The sequence below is a fragment of the Columba livia genome, chromosome 8, assembly GCF_036013475.1.
Source record: "Columba livia isolate bColLiv1 breed racing homer chromosome 8, bColLiv1.pat.W.v2, whole genome shotgun sequence".
NCBI lineage: Eukaryota > Metazoa > Chordata > Aves > Columbiformes > Columbidae > Columba > Columba livia.
Genome location: NC_088609.1, coordinates 1,088,091 through 1,109,874, shown reverse-complemented (window position 1 = coordinate 1,109,874; position 21,784 = coordinate 1,088,091). Strand labels below are relative to the sequence as shown.

General features: G+C 43.1%; 1 protein-coding gene across 12 annotated transcripts in view; it reads right to left on the bottom strand.

Moving 5' to 3' along the window:
• Nucleotides 1–21,784, bottom strand: part of LOC102088218 (BEN domain-containing protein 5) — an 889,197-nt gene that overhangs the window by 678,650 nt on the left and 188,763 nt on the right. For all 12 annotated transcript variants that reach the window (XM_065071427.1, XM_065071429.1, XM_065071428.1 and 9 more), the window contains exon 4: nt 1,507–1,601. In XM_065071427.1, the coding sequence (XP_064927499.1) occupies nt 1,507–1,601 (95 nt within the window). The remainder of the gene's footprint in view (nt 1–1,506; nt 1,602–21,784) is intronic.

Sequence of the window (21,784 nt, the reverse complement as noted above, 5' to 3'; positions counted from 1 at the left end):
TTCATCCTGCACTGTCATGGGGGCAAAATACACCCCCTAAAATATAAACCACAAAAATAAATAGATCTCTGGGGAAATAGCAGAGAAATCTGTTTTTAAAATAGTGAAGGAGCCTATATGTTCCAGAAAAAAAGCCCATTTTGTATTGTTTTGTAAGATTTACACTTTAATTTGAAACCAAAGCAAGGCATAAAATTTGTATGAAAGCAATATCTGATTTATAGATAAGCTTAACACACAATATACTTAGCTGCAAATACCAGAACCCAGTGAGAAAAGGCTTTGAAAGATGATTAAAGTATGTTTGATAAATATGGCCCTGAAATGCCCCAAAAGATTTTTCTGAACTTAAATAGTAAACACAATTAACATAGGTTGTGCTGCAAAACAACTGAACACAATGGATCTTTTTAATTAATTTTCAATGTTATTACATGCTCCTATTGAGCTGGAATTGACTCCATCTACTAAGTGTACTGTGAGACAGCTCTTCTGTCTATGTGACCTCACCATCCAGACTGAAACAAACCACCATTCTGTTGGCCATAGGAAGGGGAAGCCATACAACGACAATGACCTTATGACCATCAAAAGTTAACTTCTTGTAGGTCCAGACTTTGTGACAGGTGAAGTATTTAGGAAAGACTCAGATAATGTGAAGATTGACGATGTGTATTATTAATTAACCAATAAAAAGTAGCAGCTGTAAAGGATTACAAGAATACATTACTGTACACTGGTGGTCTAAACTCACTATCCATATTCAAACAAGTCTCCCAGCTAAAAGCAGATGATATAATTCTCGGGAGTCTTGCATGCATTAGGACACATTAGATTTACATATTATTATTCATAGTAGACGTTTCATTACATTAGCTTTGAGAAAATGTACCATCTATATGGGAATTCATGTGTTTCCTATGTACACGCCTTTCTGTGTTGTATATATTATGTAGCTTACAACCAGGTTACTTGGCTGCCTTCTGTCTCAGAAAAAGCGCACGTGACACTGCTTGTTGACGAGGTCAATTCGCACAGCAGAGCTCACATTCTTGGACTAAACTCCAATCACCCCAAAACGGGAAGAACAAACCCAAACAGCCACTCAAAACCAGCCCAGGCCAAGCCCAGCTCCCAGATTGTTCGCGGGCTTTGTTTGGGAGGCTGCGAGCTGACACGGGCCAAACCTGGGCCAGCGACCGTGCCAACAGCTGGATGGTGAGGATGTCACTGAAAAATAATTTGGCCCAAGCCCTGAATTGTTCCGTTTGCTTGAATGAACATCACATCAGCCGTGCTAATGGAAACAAGGCACAACAACACGCCATCACAGCAAGGCTGGAAGACACCGCAGAGCTCATACTGTCCATCTGCTCCAGAACAGAACTGCTCCTCACAACACTGCTTCTGCACCTAAAGCTGCACTGGAGCCATGAGGCATGAGGCCCTCGCTACAACAAAGTGCCAATTTATCTCATTTAGCAAGTCTTTGAAAGGATAACTTACCACTTTGGTCTGCTAGTGGATTTCACCATTGGAGCCATCCCATCTCTATAGAGGCTCTTTGTTTTGCTGAAGTTGACAACATTGAAAATTACTCTCTGCGAAAACAAAAAAAAAGTCAAAGAAAAGAGGTCAGCTATAGAAAGAGTTTATACCTGTATTGCATATCCCAGCTGCATAAAAATATACGAAGAAAATACATGCAATAATCTGTATCTTATGAATTATTGCTACTCTCCATAGATCTCAAATAATGCATACGCCGTCTGTTCTTAGTATTTTAATACTGCACGTTGCTTCACGCTGCAGTCATATCCATGGAATGCATCTTTTGAAGTGAGCGTGCTGAGTTTTCAGCAGGTATCCCAGCCCTCCAAACAGACAGGCCACTGAGGTTGGGACAGAGGAACAAGCCCCGGCGGGTGTCAGAGAGGCTGGTGGCAGTTCTCCTGAAAACCTGCCAGCTGCTCCATCTCTTACAACGTTCTAGCTGCTTCTTTCAACCTGCTGAGGCCTCACACAGCACTGGAAAAATCCTAAAGATTTCTCATTTTCTTTCCCCAAAGGAAGCGATATTTTTCTTCAATTCCCTTGGCAAGAGGAAGAATTTTCCACTGCAAAAACTGTACAGGATACCTACGCAGTAGAAAGTGCACGTAGCCATCAATGGTTTGAATATGACAAAGAAGAAGAGTCCAACTCGGATCTTGGTTTACATTAATAACTTTGGGAAAACTGTAGTTGATATTTAAAAGTTCAAAGAAAGAGCAAAATCGAGACCTTTACTGGCAATGGATGGATGCTGGAAGTAAATTCGTGCTGGGGGAAGAAAAGATAAAAGAGAGACAACCTTCTTCCTTTACCATCTGTCTGCTCTGTCGTTTCGTGTAAAATTACTCTTGCTGTTTCTGTTAGGAAAGCTGAGCTTGGATCCAGCTCAGCTCCTGCAGTACATTTACTTTTCAGATGTTAAACCCAGTACACCTGGTTTCTCATACTCTTGATACCCAGCATTAGTGCACACAGAAAAACTGAAATATGAAGATTAAGCAAATTTTGATATAATGCTGGGAGTTAAACGGCCACTGTAGGAAATCAAACAATTTTGACTAAAGCAATAAGATCAATTAAGCTTTCACATGTAAAATTTTGCAAACCCCAATCTGGATCATCCGGGCAGTCTGCTCAGACAACACTGAGCTACAACACTCAGGTAAAAGCAGCCAGCAGTGGGACAGTGACAACAGGAGCCAGGCACGTTGGCTTTTACACGTGGGGCTGGTAGGAAACCAGCTCAACTCTGTAGCCCTAATTAAGCATCTCTGCACTCAAGACAAATTAGGAAGGTTTTCCTGAGGTGAGGCCAGTGCTGATGATTTTGTAAATGGAAGCACAAGCTGCTACCTATGCAAACTCCACAAATCAGTCACACAAATTCCAAGAATAACCTGCAGCTTTTGCTGGAAGTGACTCAAAGAACTAGCAAGTTGAGGAAAACACACTTTCTTAAAGAGGTTAATTCAATTTTGTACCAACATTAATGAGCAAACTACATATCCCTTTACGTGAGGTTTCATATATTGTGTCTATTGCAGGATTTGAGATTTTCTAGTGGTCATGAGATTCATTTATTTTTATAACTCCCGATGAAAGCATGCATTTAATTTACAAAATGTTCCATTTGTAGTTTTAAGTGTTTAGGATAATGCTTATCTGATCCAATATCCATCCTGGGAAGACTCTAGTCCATTTCCATCTTCTTATGCTTACAACGTATGGCTCGAAATTAGATAACTATATTTAGATCTACATATAAGTGCATATATTCCATACTCCACATGGAAGCATTTTCCTGTATTAAAATGCTGAGATTTTCCTCTGTTACTTAAGTCTGTTCATATTTGTGAAAACAAATTAAGTTGCGAGAAATTGATTTGTTAATCTTGATGTTTGCATGGAGCGAAGGAAACAAACAAGATCTCCAAAGCAATTGCCTTCAACTCGGGATGCAATCACGCCCCTGTTGGAAAGGGAAAGTTGCTAATTTTGTTCCGTACTGACTCAGAGCAGACAGCTGGTAGAGAATGTTCTTATTCCAATCAAGCTTATTTTGTATAATGAGTTGGGCAAATGTACACAACTGGGTAAGCAATGTATATAAAAACAAAACTATGCAGCTCATTTAACAAAACAGTGCAGATGAGAGCATTTCAAGCACTCGTGTTCACTGTGGAGCCGGCACTCAGCAGTGCGTGCCGTTCTCCCAGCCTGGTGTATAGTTGGATTGGCAGAACCAAAAGTTTAACAGCACAGAACAGAACTTGATCAACATACACGGCTGAAGCAATAAAGTACACAAACCGAAGCACTCAAATAAGCAGCTGAACTCGGTCGAGTATTCCTGGTGACGGTTCAAGTCGTCCATGCAGCTCAGCCAGTGAAGTGTGCAAAAATGTAATGACTACACCACACACACCTTAGCCCGAAAAATACGCAGCTTGCTCAATAAGGTATGCAAACATCTTCAGACTGAACGCTGTAATAAAAAGGTTGTGATACAGCAATCAAACGTTTGCTGAACAAATCTAATTTTTAGTCTAATTTCTGTCTGTGCTGACATTCCTTACCACCGCAGTTACACACTGCAAAGCGCGACAGGACTAGATAGACGCTATGCATATTAAAACACTCTTTCATGAGAAAGTTGTCACTACTCCGTATGTTTTTATGAATTATAGAGATGAACAATGGGTGGCATTTAATAAGCAATATAATTTAGATACTGAAAAATGAAAACAAACTAGCATTTTTTATTTTTTTTTTAAAAAAGAAGTCTCAAGGAAATAAACTAAGATGAAAAGTGCTCATGAAATCCCTAGAAATTGCTCTGGTCTCCAGAGCATCAATCCAGAGAAAAATGGCAGAAATCTTTACAATAACAATACTTCTGTTCATTTTGCAGGGTATGAATATCACTAAAAGAAGCAATATTCAAAGTGATACCGTACCTCAAATTGTAATTGTGTGATTTCACTTCAGTCATGACACATTTTCAATCTGCTGCATTATCTGACAGAGCGATCTGCAACTTCTGGGTAGGTAGAATTGGTCTGGGGCAGAAACGCCTCGGGACAGCACCAGGTAAACCTGTCCTACCTGGGCCTGCACCAGGACGCTGTGTGGCTCTGGAGTGTGGGGAAGACACGTGCAGCACTGCAGGTGCTGTGTGCAGACAGATGTGAGACAGATGCTGGAGAACACAACACACAGCAGGTACATTATGGCCACTGGGACAGGAAGGAAGGTGTCCGCTTTCCATACTGTGTGTGCAGAAAGTCTGCCTTGCTGCTTAAATTCGGACAGAAAACTGAGGAAAGCCTTTGTCCCGCCTTAAAATTTAGTGATTAAATCTGCTTTTCCCAATAGCCCTTTGCAAACTTATTTCAGGAATTAATAACATAATCAGAAGTTAAGGGATGCGCGGTGTTTTTAGCGTGAGCAAGATAAAGATGAGCCTTGAACGCAGGGGGAGAAGGCGGCTGGAACGTGTCACACAATTTAACTCATTCCCAGAAGCGTGCAGGTTCCTGACTGCGGCTGGAAGGAGCTGCGAGTGTTTGGGGCAAGCACACAACAGGGCGGGTTTGGACTCGAGCATGGACGGTCACATCGGACACCATGTTCCAAGAGGTCTGTGTGAGCACTGGATGAACCGTGCTCTCTTACACATTCATTGTTCACCCACATTCTGGCACGTTTTCCATCCAAACCCACCAACTGAAGCAGATAAAGAAAAGCCACACGTTTGCCAAAGGTTAGTGTTTTCTCCCAGGATAAGGACATGCTATGTCCCTTCAGAAACACTGCCAGGTTTCTTTTGCATACTTTTCCCCAGGTGACTCTCAGGAAGAGCTGAGCCGGTTTGGCTGACCTTACCAAAGCCCACAAAAGTCCGCCCGAGGCTGACACCTGGCACACAAAATTGAGTGTCGAATCATCGAAAGCATGAGAAGCTATAACTAACTGAAAACAGGCCTTGCAGTAGGAAATGTCAGGCTTTCTTAGTATTGACGTAACATACATGTGAAATATTAACAATTCTATAATATATTTAATAGTAATAATAGTATAATAATGTCAATTCAGTTGACGGTGTTCCGTGCTACAAGTACAACACAAACTTCACTAGGAGCTGCCAAAGTACCTGGGGACTGATTGTTTGAAATTGAGCAGGAAAAATTTCATAATTTAACCAGCCACAATAAGAGAAGTGGGCACCAAGTAGTAATATTAAGACCTTTCACCTGAAATTAAGTCTGAGCTCTCAAGCTCTGAATGAGCATTAATGATCCAAAGGTCCCGGGTGGCACGGGGCCCTTCGCTGCTTGGTGCCTTCATCTTCTCTCCTGCTCATTCTCTAGACAGTGCCATGTTTTGGGAACTCTCGAAGCTCTTTGCGAGCTGGGTTCCGGCCTCTGGCAAGAATCTTGGTCATCCTTTCCTTCCTTTCTTCCTTCTCTTTTAAAAATCCTTTCTATTTCTTGTATAAAATTTAAGTCATCAAAGGGATGATCTACTTTGGAACTGCATTCCATTAAAAAAGAAAAGAACCAAGCCAACCCACAAGTTGTGAGGTTTTGAGTCACCGCTTCTGAATGTGAGAAACCGGCAGCAAGGAATTGCTGCCTTCTCGCCAAAGGTGCTGCTTGGAGGTGTTTATGTCACAAGGTTTCTGGGGTCCTTCCTAACAAAGCACCTCAAACAAAGCGAAACAAAACCAAATTACACTGGAGGGACTTCAGAATGGAGAGGAAAAATGTGTCACCTGCGAGTGCCATCAACGCCCAGGAAAACAAATAATGTAACAGGCAGTGCTGTGCAAAATCCAAACTTACAAATCTCATTTTTCTGACCTTTTAAAATTTAAATCATTCATTACTGCTAACATTTTAAAATAACACACTTTCTATTTTTTTTCCCTTTGTAGGAACATATGTCCTTTCAAATGAAAAGGTTTTTAATATTGATAGCATTTAGCCTTTTCTCTTCAGTTTTCGAACCTGCCGACGCTCGGGAGGGGCACACGGATGTGTGCTGAGGGAGGGTGCTGGAGCAGCCCGAGCTCTGCCAGACTCGCACCCGTGTCTTGTTCACTGGAAACGGTCAGCTCCTTACAAAGTACGGGAGTCTCAGGAAAGCGATGCTGAAAACGGCCCACAGACTGTGAATTATAGGAGGGGTTTTTCCCCTTGGTAGAGCTCTTCATTTAGTTACTTAAAAAAGAGACATGCCAAAGTCTGAGATGTTATGAAGAGCATCATTAAAGTAACACTCAAAGGATTTTAATGCAGTAAGACCTCTGATGTGCTGTTATGCTAACTATAAAATGAGCTTAGAATTTATCATGGTATTTGTCTGTGGTTTTGAGATATTCTGGGGTTCATGCCAGCCCAGCACCTATAAGCTGCATTAGTGTTTTTCAGTTAAGGGAATGTAACTTTATCTTAATGACAAAAACTATTTTTATAAATAGTTAGCAATTTTGCCATCTGCCCTGCTTATCTGTCCTTTCTAGCAGTTCGTTCTTTGCACCCAAACTCACAGCTGTAAGCACAGCCCCACAGGAGATGGAACTCTGGGGTAAGTGGTGCTTCCCACGTAGCATCTCGCCATCAACAGCGGTGTACTCGCGGTTAGATGGAGGACAGGGGTTCCTGTGCAGAAGGACATCCTTCCACAGAAAGCTTTCCAAAGGATTTCCAGAGCAACCGGCGTTCCCTGTTCAGTGTCACACTGCAGACTGACCGCTCATCTGGCTCCTGTGCATCATCTGCTGGATTCAAACACGGGGAGGGCGAGAGTCACTCCAGCTTTTCCCATTCAGCCTTTCTTGGAAAAAGGGCAAATTTGTTACCGAACACCTCCCCCTGCCAACAGATGGCAACTTGCTCTTGAAGTTTTCACTTTTTATCTGAACATCAATAATCTGAAACTTTCAACTGAAAACTCAAAAATCTCCATTTAGAAAGGCAGCACCGAAGCAATTAGACCGACTCACGTTCCTTGCTCCCCCGGGGCAAAACCTCCAATAGACTTGCAAATGTGTCACAAGACTTATGTGGTGTTGTGTGGGTTCATCAATAAGAAAAGAGTAAGGGTCCTGACAGGGCATGTAACCAGACTACAGAGGTATTGAACAGGTTTGAAGCTGAAAGCTTCTTGCCAAACTTTTTCCATTCTTTGTAGCAAAAGGTCAAAATATTTGTAAAAAAATAAAGAAAAAAATAAAGCATCTTTATTTAAACAGCTCTGGGGAAAAAAGGTACTTCTATTTTCTATTTTTTCATATATACACAGTCTTTGGCCAAAAAAGCCACTTCCAGTTACATTGCTAGGAAATTGCAGAGCTACAGGAACACGTGAGCAACTTTTTATCTGGTATTTCATGGGATGTCTGAGCACTCCTGGTCTTGTCATTGACTTTCTCCATATCGATGGGTACTAACTCAGGGACCAGTTGAAATATAAAACAAAGAAACGGTACATGGTCTTTCACTGAGACTTTCTCAACCAGTTAAAGTATTTCCTAAAGTATTCCATGCCATTTAACAGCTATTGCCAGACGATATTTGAAGTAGAATCATGTATTAAACTCCTTCTACCTAATGACAGAAGCTATCCGTGTTTAGGTTCTGTATTCTTTTCAGTCAATATTACAGCTGCAGGTGGACAGTAACAGCTGGCGGTGCTGCAACATGTCAGCAAGATTTGCTGATATCTTACACCCTCCAGAAGAACCACCTGAAAAGTCTTACGTTTTCTTTTTCCTAATAGAAATCATTTAGCCACTGAGAAGAAATGCTGCAAAAATGTGATGGGATCTAAACTAGTAATAATAATTACACATTCTTGATCATTCAAAAAGACAATGCTATCTACATGTTTTCTGGACGAAAACCTGTTCACAATGCAGGGCCCACAGGAGGCCTCAAAACCATGAGATCAATCTGGAGAAAGGGAAGAGGGCCAGGAAAAGTCACCACATCATGGTTATAAGGAACCACTGCAAAATAAAAGCAAGCTGATGTTTATGAGCACTGGCATAAGGTGTGCGCTGAAGAGAATGAACTGGCGAGTGCTGAGTTCACGCGGGCGTGTTCTGCTCGCCCATTCTTTCTTCTCTATGAAGTCTACTTCTCTCAGCCCTCCATGAAGCGCAGCACGGGACACCAGAGCGATGCACAGCACACCAGAGCGATGCACAGCACACCAGAGCCATGCACAGCACACCAGAGCCATGCACAGCACACCAGAGCGATGCACAACACACCAGAGCCATGCACAGCACACCAGAGCGATGCACAACACACCGGAGCGATGCACAGCACACCAAAGCCATGTACAGCACACCAGAGCCATGCACAGCACACCAGAGCCATGCACAGCACACCGGAGCGATGCACAGCACACCGGAGCCATGCACAGCACACCAGAGCCATGCACAGCACACCGGAGCCATGCACAGCACACCAGAGCCATGCACAGCACACCAGAGCGATGCACAACGCATCCAAAGCGAAGCACAGCACACCGGAGCGATGCACAGCACACCAGAGAGATGCACAGCACACCAGAGCGATGCACAGCACACCAGAGCGATGCACAACGCATCCAAAGCGATGCACAGCACACCAAAGCCATGCACAGCACACCGGAGCCATGCACAGCACACCAGAGCCATGCACAGCACACCAGAGCCATGCACAGCACACCAGAGCCATGCACAGCACACCGGAGCCATGCACAGCACACCGGAGCCATGCACAGCACACCAGAGCCATGCACAGCACACCGGAGCCATGCACAGCACACCAGAGCCATGCACAGCACACCGGAGCCATGCACAGCACACCAGAGCCATGCACAGCACACCAGAGCCATGCACAGCACACCGGAGCCATGCACAGCACACCAGAGCCATGCACAGCACACCAGAGCCATGCACAGCACACCGGAGCCATGCACAGCACACCAGAGCGATGCACAGCACACCAGAGCGATGCACAACACATCCAAAGCGAAGCACAGCACACCGGAGCGATGCACAGCACACCAGAGAGATGCACAGCACACCAGAGCGATGCACAGCACACCAGAGCGATGCACAACGCATCCAAAGCGATGCACAGCACACCGGAGCCATGCACAGCACACCGGAGCCATGCACAGCACACCAGAGCCATGCACAGCACACCGGAGCCATGCACAGCACACCGGAGCCATGCACAGCACACCGGAGCCATGCACAGCACACCGGAGCCATGCACAGCACACCAGAGCCATGCACAGCACACCGGAGCCATGCACAGCACACCAGAGCCATGCACAGCACACCGGAGCCATGCACAGCACACCAGAGCCATGCACAGCACACCAGAGCCATGCACAGCACACCGGAGCCATGCACAGCACACCAGAGCCATGCACAGCACACCAGAGCCATGCACAGCACACCGGAGCCATGCACAGCACACCGGAGCCATGCACAGCACACCAGAGCGATGCACAGCACATCCAAAGCGATGCACAGCACACCAGAGCCATGCACAGCACACCAGAGCCATGCACAGCACACCAGAGCCATGCACAGCACACCGGAGCCATGCACAGCACACCAGAGCCATGCAGAGCACACCAGAGCCATGCAGAGCACACCAGAGCCATGCACAGCACACCGGAGCCATGCACAGCACACCGGAGCGATGCACAGCACACCAGAGCCATGCACAGCACACCGGAGCCATGCACAGCACACCGGAGCCATGCACAGCACACCAGAGCGATGCACAGCACATCCAAAGCGATGCACAGCACACCAGAGCCATGCACAGCACACCAGAGCCATGCACAGCACACCAGAGCCATGCACAGCACACCGGAGCCATGCACAGCACACCAGAGCCATGCACAGCACACCGGAGCCATGCACAGCACACCAGAGCCATGCACAGCACACCAGAGCCATGCACAGCACACCAGAGCCATGCAGAGCACACCAGAGCCATGCAGAGCACACCAGAGCCATGCACAGCACACCGGAGCCATGCACAGCACACCGGAGCGATGCACAACACATCCAAAGCGATGCACAGCACACCGGAGCCATGCACAGCACACCGGAGCCATGCACAGCACACCAGAGCCATGCACAGCACACCAGAGAGATGCACAGCACACCAGAGCGATGCACAACGCATCCAAAGCGATGCACAGCACACCGGAGCCATGCACAGCACACCGGAGCCATGCACAGCACACCGGAGCGATGCACAACACATCCAAAGCGATGCACAGCACACCGGAGCCATGCACAGCACACCGGAGCCATGCACAGCACACCAGAGCCATGCACAGCACACCAGAGAGATGCACAGCACACCAGAGCGATGCACAGCACACCAGAGCGATGCACAACGCATCCAAAGCGATGCACAGCACACCGGAGCCATGCACAGCACACCGGAGCCATGCACAGCACACCAGAGCCATGCACAGCACACCAGAGAGATGCACAGCACACCAGAGCGATGCACAGCACACCGGAGCCATGCACAGCACACCAGAGCCATGCACAGCACACCAGAGCCATGCACAACACACCAGAGCCATGCACAGCACACCGGAGCCATGCACAGCACACCAGAGCCATGCACAGCACACCGGAGCCATGCACAGCACACCGGAGCCATGCACAGCACACCAGAGCCATGCACAGCACACCAGAGCCATGCACAGCACACCAGAGCCATGCACAGCACACCAGAGCCATGCACAGCACACCGGAGCCATGCACAGCACACCAGAGCCATGCACAGCACACCAGAGCCATGCACAGCACACCGGAGCCATGCACAGCACACCAGAGCCATGCACAGCACACCAGAGCCATGCACAGCACACCAGGGCGATGCACAGCACAGTGCTGTACGTTCCCCAAGCTCCAAGCAGAAATGCTGCGAGACAGCAGGTGAGAGCGGCCCCAACAACGAGAGAGCGGCGGTGTAGTTGTGTGCATCAGGAGGCTGCGCAACCCTCGGAAACACACAAGGTAATAATTGCAATTTAAATAGCATGCAAACACAAAGGCAGCGATCCATCTGATACCCGGGCTGGAAGATGAGAATGAAAAAGCCTTTTCAAGTGTAGATCCTTGTGAGAAGTAAAAGGCACATAAAGCAAGCTCTGTTTAACAGAGATTTGGATGAAGCTTTTCCAGCAGTTGTTTACTTTGGATTTTTTGCAGCTGGCATATTTCGCAGTTTAAAGTTATTGTTTGTTTGGAGCTTGTGGGAAATACCTGTAGGGGAAAAGGAGGAGATGATAACACATGGAAAGACAGACAGGATACATGGGAGAGCTCAAAACCAGCACCGATATATTTGCCTCAGTGTTCTCCGCTGGGTTGCAAAAACAAAGACATTTTGATGTGCACGAGCACCAGCTCTTGCTGCCAGCGGCCTTGCTTGCATCACTGGGATCACAGCAAATGTATAAAACCTCGCTATTTACTTCTCCAGTAAGCGAGCACAGATGGGCTTTGTGTCCAGGTTATTCATGGAGGTCCTTGGGTTTCTCTTCTTTTTAATTCAATCATTTTGGTTGCTATTACAATGAAACCTTTGAACTTTCTATGTTCTTCTATGCATGGTTCTGAATAGCAATGGGATAAAGGTTTCTCCATATTGTATAGTTCCCTTATATTTAGACAGAAGTGGAATTGGATCCTTACCAGAGTAACTGCAGTGTTGATGAAAAAAAACACCCTAAAAAAGGCTTTTGTGGAAAAATATAGACTATGTGTTATCAATTTCCTGAAGCTCAGGGACATTGTTGTGGCATGTACCCTCTTGTTTTCTTTTGCAAAATTAATAATCCCTTCTATTTCTGCTGCAGAGTTGAAATACTTCTTTCCTGCTCCTTGTAGCTGTATCCTTCTGCAATGCTGCAACATCCACACAACCCACCAATTTCTACAAGAAATTGTGATCAATATGTTAGTGTACATTGGAATCTTAATGTTGACAACCAGTAGCCTGTGGTATTGATTTGACAAAACTGCTTATGATTTCTACAGTACTTCAGCACTATTTCTTGTATTTCAGTTTTCACTGCCTTAAATCCTACTCCAAGTGTCCAGCTCAGGTACTACTCAACTATTCAAAGTTTTGTGCTTCGAAAGAAAACCCAGGGGTAAGTAGAAGGAAATCGGATTTAGTTCCTGCTGTTTTTCTCTACCTGTCTATTTGACACTTAGAATAAGATCTCAGAACGGCCTCAACCAACTATAATAGCACAGGGATGTATGAATTGTCCTCACGGCTTTGGAAGTCCCATTCTGAAGCTGAAATGCTGAATCGAAGATTCATAGGATGATGTGTCTGTTTGCAAAGGTGATTATCAGTGTGCGCATAAACACGTCAGGGCGGTGCCATGGGCTGAACAGCCCAACAAAAGAACTGGGGGGATTTCAAAATCAAAGTTAAGGGTCTGAAAGCAACGTGCCCTGTGCTGCATTTGTGTAGCACAAGTGTCACAGCTCCCCAGCACTATCCCCAGCTGCAGGGGAAAGAAAACAAAATCAAACAAAACAAACAACTTTAAATATATATATATATATATATATATATATATATATATATGAGATGCATCATTACTGGGAAATGCAGACTAACAGCAGTCCAGCCAGTCAGGTCCTTTTGTTTTCAAATGCCAAAGGTAAAATTTACACCTTGTCCTGATTGAGCTTTAAACGTGGATAAGAAAACTTTTGTATCCATAAAAGGTTCCAAACATATAAATATTTAGCCTCACTTTTAAGTGTTCCTAGAGACTTAAAGTTAAGCAAACGTTCACACTTTCGTCCTGAATAAGGGAGGATTTCTGATTCAGGGTTTAAGTCAGCCCAGCAGTATGGGGAAAAGATGCTGGGTTTCCCAAAATCCCATAGGCACAATCTATCCTTAGCAACTGATGGCTGTAGATTGGAAGTGACATTTCTGCAGCTTTGGGATGCAGGAACACTTTTATTACTGTTACAGATCAACTTTAAGTGTAATATTGTTTTGTTAGTTTATGTAAATCAATTTGAAATGCTGTATGAATAAAAGGAATTTGAAAATGGATCGCTCATCTTTATTGGCTTTGAAGTACTGAGTACATGGTACTGTGCTCAAACTATTATATTAGTAAGTCATAAGAAACATTGCTCAGATACTGAGCAAGTCTCAGAACAAATTCTGGTAATTTTCCACCAAAAATGAGTCTCCAAAAAGATATAAATATGGTAGAGCGCTGAACATCTTCTCTAAAGAAATCATATAATATATGACCGAAGCCCCTTTCAATATGTTACAGATTTGATTTTACTTCCGTTCACTTCCAAATGCCAGTCTAGAAATCTGCTTCCAAGTGCCCTCTTGGTAGAGAAAACACAATCTCTAAATGGTTGCTTATTCTTCTGCAAAATAACAATAAAGCGGAGTAGGGCTATGAGGCTTCTGCCCGTGTTCTGTGCAACTTCACAGGTAAATCCTGCGCTCTTCGATGTGCTGCTTGATGGAGTACTCAACGGTGCTGAAAACCCTTCTGGGGAGATGTGCAAATTGATAACATTGCTTCATAACACAGTACTTTAATACGTCACAATATTAACCATAATTCTGCAAAAGATCTTTCACACTTCGTGGTGTTCCATTTTTTCCTGTTGGAAAAGACTCCAGAGGTTTTTCTGGAAACAACATGTAAATATGATCCCTTTCAGATTTCCTACATTCTGGAAATGGTAACAGCAGAAGATACAAACTATTAGCAAAACAATTTCAACCAAAGATACAAAACTTTTCTCAGTTCCCTTATGAATTAATCACAGCTGATCATCTCTAGTTGTCCAGAGCATCATGTAGACCCCAAGCATAACTTTCCAAAACACCAATGCAGTTTACACGTTTTATCTAACTGCAGTGCATGCGACAAGCCATCCTTTGATGCCTTGATGAGAATGGATTTCCCACCATGAGCACTGCTCCCCCAGCCAGCCAAAACCACGTAGCACAAACTCAAAGTCTGCAAAAACTACTTTGGTGGCCAATCATGGGGGAAAGAGGAGCCCACAATGGAAGCAGGAAAATAAGAACAAAAAGAAGTGTATGCAGTGACATGAGCAGCAGTCTTCCAATAAATAAAAAGTACCAATATGAGCTTCAAAAATAACAAGGAGTTTCCCAGAAAATGGAGCCAGTGGTCTGTCAACAAAACACAATTACCCGTCGCATGGGAGAGCGCTCGCCTGAGCTCCCTACAAACTTCACACTGAATTGCAAAAGAATTGTAGATATGCTGGGAATTAGGACTTTGGCTGTAAATGTGACTGCGAGCAATAAAGCGCTGATTCAAATGTGGGGTGTCAGCTGCAAGAGAAGAACACGGCGGGTCTCGAGAGCGTGGAACCCGTGGCCCAGCACGGCCCCGGTTCTGGATCACCGGGGATTTCCTCAGCACAAATCAAAGCAATCCACTGGCTGGCTGTGAGCGCAGCGGCCGAGCCATTCCCACAGCACCCTCTGCAAACTCTGCCACCAAACACTCCCCAAAATCAGGGCCTCTCTCCTCAGGTGACAAATACAGCACAACATGCACCACCAGCTCCAATCGATATCTGTAGATAAATAATCCTGTCACATCAAGCAGCACTTGTGCTTTCTTTATGTATGAAGGCACTTTAATAGCATTGTAAGCTTATTTGTCTAGACCATGGCAACCTTTATGAAACACTGACTTAAAAATATGGCCAGGAAGATTTTTCCCTGATAAAAAATGCCCATCTCCAAAAGGCTATGGCGGCCGGTGCCCTCTTTAGAAAGAACAATGCCTTTTCTCACATTTTTTCCTCACAGCTCACACTTTATGACTTTTCTTCCTCAAGTAATTGACTGAAAAGTGCATGTCTATAGGAAAAAAGAAAAATTGCAGGGTAGATGAACATTTTGTCCAAGTTTGTAACTCTATTACCCTAACCGTAAACCACATTACGCGATATTTTACTAGAACAATGACAATTCTAAAAGCTATTAAAAATATGAACAAATCAATAAAGATAAAGCTGAATTATACATATAAGGAACATTTTCTTTATTGAACAATTCTTATAGATCGTTTTGAAATAACGTTGTTCTAGACCTTTGCTTGGGTGATCTTATTGCAAAGTTTTAATGTGATAACTATAGTAGATTTGCGTTATGTCCTTACCGACAGCAAACAAGCAGAAAAATGGAAAGACATTCAGATAGAAACATATATGCAGTGTTCTGTAAACAGCTTCGGGGTTTTAATCACATTAACATCATCTTTATTGTTTAAAAACTCTGCTAAAATGCAGCTGGGAAAAGGAAGAACATCTTATTCCAACATAAGCACTGTAACTGTGCTGAATTACTGTGGTTACTTTTGCTGGGAAGACCCGTGTTGCCTATTGGAATTGGTAAAAATTGATGATACTGTATATCTGTGCGAAATGTAACCCGAGGAATGGTCTAGTAAGTTTAAAACATCTCTTTCAATATTCTTTAAAATATTTTCTTTGCATTTCGTAGATTTCTGTATATAAATACAAGATTAGCAGCGTAAATAATAGTTCAAAACCAGGGCAGCTCTTATCCCAAGAATTCGGTATTGCTGACCACAACTGGCTTTTAAGATTTATTTTAATCTTAGTAGATATTTAAGTGAGCTAAACCTGTTCTTTCCACACCAGAATGTGTGATGGCAGATTTCACTGCATTATATCGACATAGGTTTTCTAAAGAAATACACCATTGAATATCCAGATTTTTCTTCTGCAAAAGGCAGGGCAATTCAGTTCTCTTTGCCTCCTTCGCCCCTGGGACGACCTCGCACAATAAGGATTGTCAGTGCTTTATTTATAATGGCAGATCTCAGGTTTGACTCTGGCAGCTTTTGATCTCCTGATGGCCCGAAAGCTTTCAAATACAGCGGAATCTGCTGCTTTTTGGCATCCTGCAGCGCGCCTAAACCTCTACGGCAACTTCCAGTCCCAGAAGTGAATTACTGAGGCAGTGTAAACAAAACACAAACGTCACAAAACGATGAATATCTCTAACAAAATATCTCTGTCAGACAGACGACAACCTCGGATCACTCGAAAAGCATTTGTGGAAACTCCCCGACCTGCCAACAAACTTCTGCTTTACAACTGAAAACTAAAAACTACATGAAAATAATGAATTATTAAAACCTCAAACACTCTTTTTCGACATCTATCTTAAAATGGAAATATATCCATTCTTGGAAACATTTAGTCCCTAAAAAAAGAAGATTGCTGCATGTTTCTAGATGGCAGAGATGCAGAAACGCACAGAGCAAGCACAGCTGCCAGTGAACAGACAGAGCAGCTTCATGGAAAGTGTCCCCAGGGCAGCTCTCCTACCTGATTTATTGACAAAGAACAGAATAAATGAGAGGAGAATATTCGATATTTAAAAGAAACAACTTTTGATGAGTATGTGACAATGACAATTATTTTGCCCCTAGAAATATCTTCTTGTATAGACTACATTAGTTAGGTAAGACCTCTAGACCAATGCAGAATACAATTGTCCTGAATTTGAACCAGGAGCACGTCTTGCTTTTTTCTCTACTAATAAGTTATTCTTTAACTCTTAGGAAAGCTTAAGGTTCTTTATACTTCTTGCAACGTGGGGAAGAGAAGGTAGAGAGGAGGGACGAGGAGGCCACACGAGGCTATGAAAGGTGTTGCTTTTTGGTAGTTAGGTTTGTTTTAGCACCAATTTATAACAGAAGCGCCTTGCCAGTTTTCTGTCTCTCAGTGCTGCTTTCGGGTTGCAGCGGATGCCATAAAATACCAGATACTAAGCAAACTGGGAACCGAGATAAAGTGTTGTAGACTAGTAGGCTTGATCCTGTAACCATTCTATACTGGCTATAATGTCATTACTGGGAATCAAAGCCCTTTGAAAATGTCTGCTCCTTATGCCAGTTTCTAGGAGTTAAAGAAAGCATTGCACTCAGAACACATCCGCTAACCAAAGCAAATAAAAGGGCAAAAAGCAAAGAGAAATGTGAGGATACATTCGGAAACAATTCAAAGAGATCAGGGAACGACGGCAGAGGGTTTGCCAGACTAATGGATTCTCTGTGCCCAACCGTTAAATACCTGTGTACAGTCCAAGGCCCCGTTCTGGCTAAACCTGCGCTGTTAGGTTTACAAATAAACCTGCTGAAGCTTTTGCGTTATTGATCAGCGATGGCAGGCTTAGCCCACACATCCTATTTACATTCCATTTCTCTTCCACGTCTAAGATATAACGTGTCTTTTACAAAACAAGAGCTCCTTCCATTTAAACCCTGCAGTTTGTGTTCTTCATGCATTTTAATGGTTGCAAGCAATTTAGAAGGTTAGTCTTTGAATACTGGATAAAACTGGCAATATTTATTGGTAAATAAATGTCTAATTATAATAATTTAGGAACACTTCCAATATTGTGGTTTTTTTCTAAAGAAATAGCTGGAAAATTATCTCCTTTGTATACCAATGGTACTTAAATGAAAACCACATAGCAACTTACATCATTCTAATGTTACAATTAATAGATTTTGCACCTATTCTAAACACAATGCAAGCATGTTTTAATTTAAAAATAAAAAGCAAAACATGGGGATTCAAATCTAGTCAATTCATGCCCAGCTCTGCACAGAGACAGGCTGAGCCCAGCTTTTCCAGGCTGGTGAAACAGTGGCTAATAAAGCCCCAGAGACAACGTGAGATGACCTGAGCTCGGTCTTGAAACATCTCTTCTTTCCAGACCCATTATGAAGAATTGTGATTCCTTACACCTGCCACTAACCATCTGAAGCAAGAGGATGCAAGATCAAAGCCTCTTTAACAGCCAGCGTGATTCAGAGCCACACACTCCTGAGCAGAATCATTATAATGTCCTTAAAAAGATCTAGCAAGAGAGTTTGGAAACAGCTCCCCAGCTCCCAGCTCCGCTCCCGCAGTTCAAACAGCCGCATTTCTGGAAGCAGAACAGGCAAACCAGCAGGCGCTGCAGGCAGGTCCTGCGCCGACTTCAGAAAGTCAATCCACTCAGTTTAGCAGCATTCAATTCTCAACAACATTTTGTGCTGGGTCTCTGTCAAGTTATTCTGGGCTGCGAGATTGTCAGGGATGATGGATGACTATCAGCCTTCTGCTGTCTTCTTGCCTTCTCCTTAGAGATTTGCGGCTGCTGACTGCAAAGCAAATCCCTCTTTTCTTTTTTTGCACAACATAGCAAATGAACAACAGTGATTATGAGAGAGCCTACACTACAATTATTTTAGCACTTAACTTTGTATTGACATCTGTAAGAGACAGAGCTCTCTAGATTGATTAGCAATGATATAGCTTCCTGCCTTTTACTAATATTGCTGCAGTCATACGTTACGTGCAATTTGCTCAAAAAATAACCCACTGTTTTTCTCTCTTAATATTTTAAATTACAAATTGAACTAATTACAGAAAATTCCTAACACTTTATGAACATAGCATATTATTATTGCACCAGTGTTTCGAACTGTATAGTATTTCTAGCATAACCAAAACTGACATAAAAGAATAATTTAAGGATATTAAAAGGGATTTTGTTGGGGAAGGTGCTAAAGCCGCATTATTGTTCCAGTTTGAAATCCTTACTTGAACAAATCCTGTTTGGCCAGCCAGTGGTGGCTCTGGCGTGTATATATAGGGGAAAAATTACTGAAAGCAGCAACAAACCTATTTACACATTGACAGAATTTGACGTCAAGTACTTAAACCATTTACTAAACCAACTACAGGAAGAAACAGCTGGTCTGGGAAAAGAAACAAAATAGGGAGGAAAAAAGCAATAGTGAGAGAAAAATGAACTGGGACATCCTTCAACATCACGCCAGTTATATATACACCAGTCTTTCATTTTCCTATTGTATTCAAAACAACTGCAAAATTTACCACTAACAATATGCTACCAATATCATTACATTAATTAATCTCCATTACTCTCAGCCACATAGCTGTTGTTTGCAATTAGACGCCGTATCTGCTCAGCTCAGCTCAGGGCCACATATACCCAGCTAAACCAGAGTCTGATCCATCTCAGACAGTACGGTCAACCCCGAAAAATATAGATTCAGTGTCCCTGGGGCAATCATTAGCAGATGCCATCATCATTTCCGTTAACATTAAACTCCAACAACCCCAAAACAACTCCACTTTCCAAAAATCTGAAATGGAGCATCAACTTTATTCCTCTGATCCATTACTGTACCCCAGGCAGACGAAGGGCTCACATTTACCGGGGGCTTTTCTTGATCACGTTAGATAGATACACATGAGACAGAGATCAACGTTTCTCCATCGCAGGTCCCTATTCTGAAGCAGAAATATTTGCAGCTTTCTGTGGTTTAAAATTTACAAAAGATGAAAGTCAATGCCTTCGAGTGGGGTCGTATTAACACAGAGATTTCCTCCCTGACCTTTTTTCCTTTAAATGCACTTCTTATGTCAAGTAGTTCTGTTCTGTTTCTTTTAAATAGAAAGTGTTTAGCTCACTAGGCAATTAATACAGATTTTGCTGGGGTTATTATCTAATTTGCCTTTTGTCTCAGCATTCCCTTGTTTCCCTCAGCTTCACTAATGGATAATCATTTTATTATGGAATGATTATGTGTAAATCCAAAGGAAAAGAAATACGCTACAGAAAAATAGAAACTCCGGCTTTTGAGACAAACGAAATCCAGGCTACAATGTCAAAATGGAGCTCAGTGCCCTCGCATGACATTCTGCTACAACCACTGGGTTTGTCGGAGTATTTTGAAGGTCCCACCACTTGATATGTGTTTTTATTTCTACGAAAAGCGAGCTGCCTGCTGCACTGCAATACTCATCAGGAGACCAGGAATGCTGTCAGCTCATATCAACATTCATTTGCTTTCACGCTTCGACCTGTTGTGACAGAAGTCTCTCCTATCACTTACAAAGGGATTAATAAGTGTTTAAGCTGCATGGTTCACTCCCACAAAAAATACCAAAAGGTCAGTTTAATTTTCATGAACTTCAATGTATAAAAGATTACTTCTCTTAGATTTGAAAAACACAGCGGCTTTCGGCTGCGAGCAGAACGTGCTCTTCACCGCAACATTGGCGTGCAGGGATTTGACGGCTTTGATGGTGAAGAATACTTTTGTACGCCAACAGCAATATTCACTTCATAGGAAAATTTGACTGAACAAAAATGCAACTCAGCATGAATCAGGGTTGCAGCACTTGGCCCTAAAGAGAATTGCCCCCGCCTTGGTCAAAAACCTGCTTTCCAACCAGCAGGTCAATACCAGGTCAGACTATCACGCTATTTAATCTAGAGGCCTGTAATATATGAAGCCAAATTTTACATTGAAGGTAGTTAATCATTGGGACTGTATTATCATAATTAATCCTTAATCAGATAAATTAACTCACTGGTATGTTCACAAAAAGTTCAATCTTCTTCTGCAGTAGAAAAATGAATGTAACCTCTCCTAGGAAATGTCTTAAATGTCTCCCTCAAAAAGTCATTAGCTGGAATCTGCAGTATATGGTAACTTAATGTCAGAAAAAGAGGTAACAGACGTTAACAGTCACGTAATGAGATGAAATGCAATTTAAACAGTAATCTCATTACCTACAAATAAATAAACCTCTTCTGCTTTACCTTTTAGACTTGGCCTAGGCCTATTTGTTTTATCTCCATTAAGGTTTCCACTTTAATCATATCTCTGAAGCTTTTACACAGAAGAACTGCAGCAGCAACTGGTTTGGCTACAATATTTGCCTGAAATGTCTCTTCTGCTGCCAACTAGAAGGCAACACCCCACGTCATAGAGCAGAGATAAGGGTTTCAATCCCCTGGCCACAGTCACCTGCTCACCAGAACACTCTCAGCTGTACTCAGTTAAATATTCATTTGCTTTCAATGCATTCACTTATTTTTCTCATACCAATAGTAAGACCCAGATATGTGTATAAACAAATGTTGCATAAACCCTTTGCATTATTTAATGTGGTTCTAATACTGTTATCTTCCAGCCTGTAGGAATGCAGAATTTTGTTGGTAATTGTGTTTTCTTAAAAATGCACATCTGAAATCAGATCTTATGTATGGATATCTGCCTATATTGTATATAAAAA